The following is a 5,311-nucleotide window of genomic DNA, read 5'->3' as shown; positions in this document are numbered from 1 at the left end:
AGAGACACACACACACACACACACACACACACACACACACACACACATATATATATATATTATATATATATATATATATATCTATATATATATATATATATATATATATATAATATATATATATATATATAGTAAAAAGAGTCCATTCAAAACGCCATAATATACCCATAGATATATATCTTATATAATATTATATATCGATTATATTATATTATAATCATATTATATTGTATAACTATGTCTGATTGCATGTAATTGGTATGTATGTACACAGTATAATATACATATATCTGACACGGTTTCAAAACCATTTCATAAATAAAGCATGGATAGCCTTATTTGTCTAATTGTATATTAAAAACCCCCTATAACAGTTGATTGCCGAATATTAATATAAGTTCTCTTGTATTTTACAGACACGCAATTGACCCTGAGACTGATGGCTGTTATTTTTGCCGCCAATGTCAACGCTGCACCTTCAAGTGAGTCTTCACCTCATCCGTGAAATATATATATTAATATATATATATATATGATATATATCTAGATATATGATATATATATCTATATATATATAATATATATATGGTATATATGTAAAAAATATATATATGTATATATATATATATATACATCCTACATATATATATATATATATATATACTACATATACATATACATATATATATCTATATATAGTATATATATATATATATATATATATATATATAGATGTATACTATATATATATATATATATATATATAGTATATATTACAAAAAGAGTTCCATTAAAACGCCAAAATATAGGAAATAAGTACTATAATTAAAAAGGCTGTACCTTCTCTCTTTTCAGGTACTGTCCCTGAAATATAGTTCATATTTTCTATATTTTAGCGTTGTTTTGGCTCCTTTTATTAGATGGCATTCTGTTGTAACAGAACCATTTTCAGTATATATGATATATATATATCTATATATATATATATAGATATATATATATATATATATATATATATATAGAATTTTATCACATCACTGTGTTTCATATACATGCATTAAGCTACAAATGTCCTTTATTATCCAGTTCGCTCTACCTCGGAATTAATATATTTTCATATAAGTAAACCGAAGGGGAATTTTTTAGTTGGCAATAATATCGCCCTCTTGTGGATTTGAATCAACGCACAGAGGAGAAATCAGGACTTCAGTAAGGTTACCGACCAGGCCTGCAAGAATAATTTCACATTTAATTCCAAGGATTTGAGTGACTAGGAGAAAACTAAGCATTGTTTGTTTGAAGAATACACAAGATTTTTGTGTATTCTTCAAAGATCTCTCTCTCTCTCTCTCATTTGGTTCTGTTATGGCATAAAAACATTTAAGAAGTATTAGGGAGAGGATCTTCTGACAACTAATGCCGTAAAATATCAAATGTAGGTATTTTTGAGTCATTAACTTGAACATAGATGGGCCCAGGTTGCTGTTTGAAACCACTGAAGCGCCTCTTTCTTAGGCTGAAATACTTAGGATTTTAATGTAATAAATATAAATGATATAGCCCAACAGAAATCTCCAGCAAATAGGAAGGGAAAAGGTTAAGTGATGAATAGATTAAATAAATTCTAAACTTGTATTTTGCGTTAAGAGATTTATCTTCTCGAATGCCCCAAAAATGTATGCTACAGTTTTCACATCATGAAAGGGGATACACGTGTTTTAATGGGGCTGGGGGTGAAAGTCTCTCTTGGGCTCATATTCAAGCAGGTTTCTCTAATAATATCCTATTGTAACCATAAAAGAAGCTATAGCCCTCTTTTTCAGGTATTTTATGGCTCCAGGTTTCTTGTGATGTCTGTTGTTGATGTGAAATCCTTAGTAAACGCGTATGTAAAACTCTGATTTACAGGGATTAGAATATAATAAGAGCTTTTTAGGGGTATGAAACTTTAATTTAAAACATTGTCTCACTTGATTTTTAGAACTTAGTGAAGATATAAGTATCTACTCATGAAAATGAGATAAGGAACATTAAAGATTTTCACTTGATATTACCCAGTTGTGAATCATGGCACTTTTACGCGTGGCTAGTAGTAATGTCACCCCTATTGAGTATTAATGAGTCTCCCCCTGATTGAAGAGAATCGATTATGTTCATGCAGTACAAATGATTTAGCATTTTATAAATATAATGACTGAAGCCTTCATATTTTGCTTTGCCGCTTTTACTCTCTTTGATCATTCTTATTATATAATTATGAATGATGTTTATTATCCGTTAGTTTTGATGTTTCAATTAATGTAAATTTTCTTGTTCTGTTTTTGGTAAGGATCTCAGTAGCAGAACTTTTGTTACTTACAAATTTTACGTCATTAGATTGTGTAGATTTTGGTTTACTTGTTAGTTTTTTTTTATATACAGTTATTCATAGAATGCTATTTAAATTGTTGTCGACAAGCTTTTCTTATTCACAAACATATGGACTTTTTATGGCAAATTTATATTCTGCAATTTTTATTAAGCTGGTGAGCTTCGGTTATAATTCACCATACATCACCAAAGGTAGTTAGCAAGATTGTCAGCGCAAAATGATTAAGGTTAGCTCATAATAGTGTGTTCAGTCCTTGACACTTTTATTCCCAACACTCCATCCATTTTTCGTCATTAGCGGAGTCGCAGCGTCTTGCTTGTGAATTCCAAAAGTTATAGATAATGAAGGGCTGCGCTCTGCGCGGGGGTGGGGGTGGGTGGGTTCGTTACGTAGGACTGCGGGAGGGGATAAACTTCGAGTTATTATTGCGCATCTTGTCATCAACACAGCACAACCTCCACACTCTCTCTCTCTCTCTCTCTCTCTCTCTCCTCTCTCTCTCTCTCTCCAACAAATCTGGAATAGTGTTATGCATGTATTTGTCTTCAGTTTGCTGGTCTCCAAATACAAGCATTTTTATATTTTTCGGGGGGAAGGTCATCTTCTAAACGGCAACGAAATACTCAGACACGTTTCTCTAATAATAGCCAATTGTTTCATAAAATAAGTTATTGGATTCTGGTGTGTAAGTCTTTATACTTCATTCATACACTATTTGCACCCACAAGTTTATGAACCGTTCACACAGGAATATACTATGCAGTCTTGTACATTTGCATGGTCACAAACTCCTTAGATTCTTCGATTGGAAACCGATGAAAGGTGTCATTTTATTACGCCAAGAACTAAAAAAATGTACCTTTGGCCGTTGAACAGAACAAAACTTTCAGTGATAAATGTGTCAGATATGGAAATTCATCCCCTTTTTCTCGCTACGCCATGTTCAATTTCCATATAAACGGCATGCGAGTTATGTATAGATTTAAAACTATTACCATTAACGCTAAAAACACCAGGAGTGGCTGCCATATTTTTACTGTAATGTTATCTTTTGCGTTTTACTTTCCTTTTAGTAATCGTTATCGAATTTCCTACACCTACCTTTTGAACTACATTGGATAATAGCTGAAAAAAGATAAGATTTTGAGAGGTGGTGAGTGGTGTCTGGCTATTATAAGCTGATCTTAACAATAGATAAGATATCGATGACTAACTTTTTTTATTTTAGAGTGACAACATAAGCTTTTATAATAATCAAAATAATTAATAATAATAATAATAATAAGCAATAATAATAATTTATTATTATTATTATTATTATTTTTATTAATATTATTAATATAATTATTAATTAATAATAATAATAATAATAATTCTAATAATAATAATAATAATAATCAATAATAAATAAATAATAATAATAATAATAATAATGGATGGCAATAAAAATTCAATAATAAAAAATAATTAAGGGGTTGATGAAAATGATTATATTATGAATTGTAAGAAGATGTTGACCATAAAGTAAGCTTAATAATAATAATAAGAAGAAGAAGAACCAAGAGCTCGGTACAGGACCTTCCGACTTCTCCCTCTCAAGAGCCATTGATTCGAAATGAATGGCCACAAGCTCTCTTAACCTTACTATGTCACCTTTTTCACTCTTATAGAAAATCTATCATTTCACGCCAACACAAAGGAGGGATCAAAGGTAGCTGCCTTTTCTCTCTCTCTCTCTCAGTCGTTGAGACGTGTTGACGGGACGCGAAAAGACTTAGAGAAAATTTCCCAGGGTCAACAGCGCATGGTACGTGCAGTGAAATAGTTGATGGAGAGAGAGAGAGAGAGAGAGAGAGAGAGAGAGAGAGAGGAGTGGGGGGTGGGGAAAGGAGGGTATGGGCTATTCGTCCCGGATTGTTATGTATGTAATATATAGTTATATATATATATATGATATACTATAATAATAGATTGCTATATATACTTGTGTGTGGTTGTATGTGTATGTGTCATATATATATATATATATATATATATATATAATATATATATATATTATATAATCATACACATATATATGTTACACTTAATGATTACATTTAGAATTTTGAGAAAGCAACGAGAAAGGAGCTCGTTTTTATTTTTTCTTCTTTTGTTCTTTGCTAGTGCCAGTGACAGTGATAGCATTGTATATGTTATTCATATATGGAAATGATGTGTGTATGAGAGAGAGAGAGAGAGAGAGAGAGAGAGAGAGAGAGAGAGAGAGAGAGAGAGAGAGAGAGAGAGGATCCGGTGCTTCGGGGGTATTTAAGAACCCTATTAATAAGGATTTGTTCTAAAGCCATGTTGTCAGTGTGATTTATGGTATGAAATATTTGTCACACCTTTGTCTTTATATAATGTTTGATTTCCACTATGAATTGTTTTTCATACGTTTGTCTTTATGGAAATTAATGTTACTATTCCTAAGTGTAAGAGAGAACCGTAGACAGTTGGGCACTTCTTGGTTTACTTGATTTCCGTCCTTACTTCAACTCCTATTAGGTAGGTTTCTGGTTCGTATAATGTATTTTCCACACCTTATATGATATTGTGATAGAAATTAATAATATCATAGCGATAGCACACCTTACTACATTAGTTCATAATACGGGGATAGAATAGTTAAGTGTTGTATTACATAAAATCAAGATTGTAAACTGAAGTGGTAGAATTCCGGACTAGTCAGTATGTTAAAGATAAAAAATATTAGAGGTGTTTCATTTCTCTATTTGACCTAGAAAACAAAATTGCCACCGGTAGCCCAGTTTTCAGCCAAAGTATTCAGGAAAACAGCGCCAGATTAATAACGATTTAAAATGAATTGCAGTGATATATATATACCCACACTCGGCCAGCTGATTGGTTGATTGGCTGATTTTTAAACATGTCACCTGT

General features: G+C 31.4%; 1 protein-coding gene across 1 annotated transcript in view; it reads left to right on the top strand.

Annotated features, from left to right (window-relative positions):
- The first annotated feature begins 427 nt into the window (after positions 1–427).
- LOC135223565 (uncharacterized) overlaps positions 428–5,311 on the top strand; it is a 442,274-nt gene continuing 437,390 nt past the window's right edge. The window contains exon 1 of the mRNA XM_064262080.1: positions 428–482. Coding sequence (XP_064118150.1) covers positions 440–482 — 43 coding nt within the window. The 5' untranslated portion in view covers positions 428–439. The remainder of the gene's footprint in view (positions 483–5,311) is intronic.

This window comes from Macrobrachium nipponense, chromosome 10 (assembly GCF_015104395.2).
Source record: "Macrobrachium nipponense isolate FS-2020 chromosome 10, ASM1510439v2, whole genome shotgun sequence".
Lineage (NCBI taxonomy): Eukaryota > Metazoa > Arthropoda > Malacostraca > Decapoda > Palaemonidae > Macrobrachium > Macrobrachium nipponense.
Note: the sequence above shows the minus strand (reverse complement) of the source record. Positions and strands in the feature narration are given on the sequence as shown.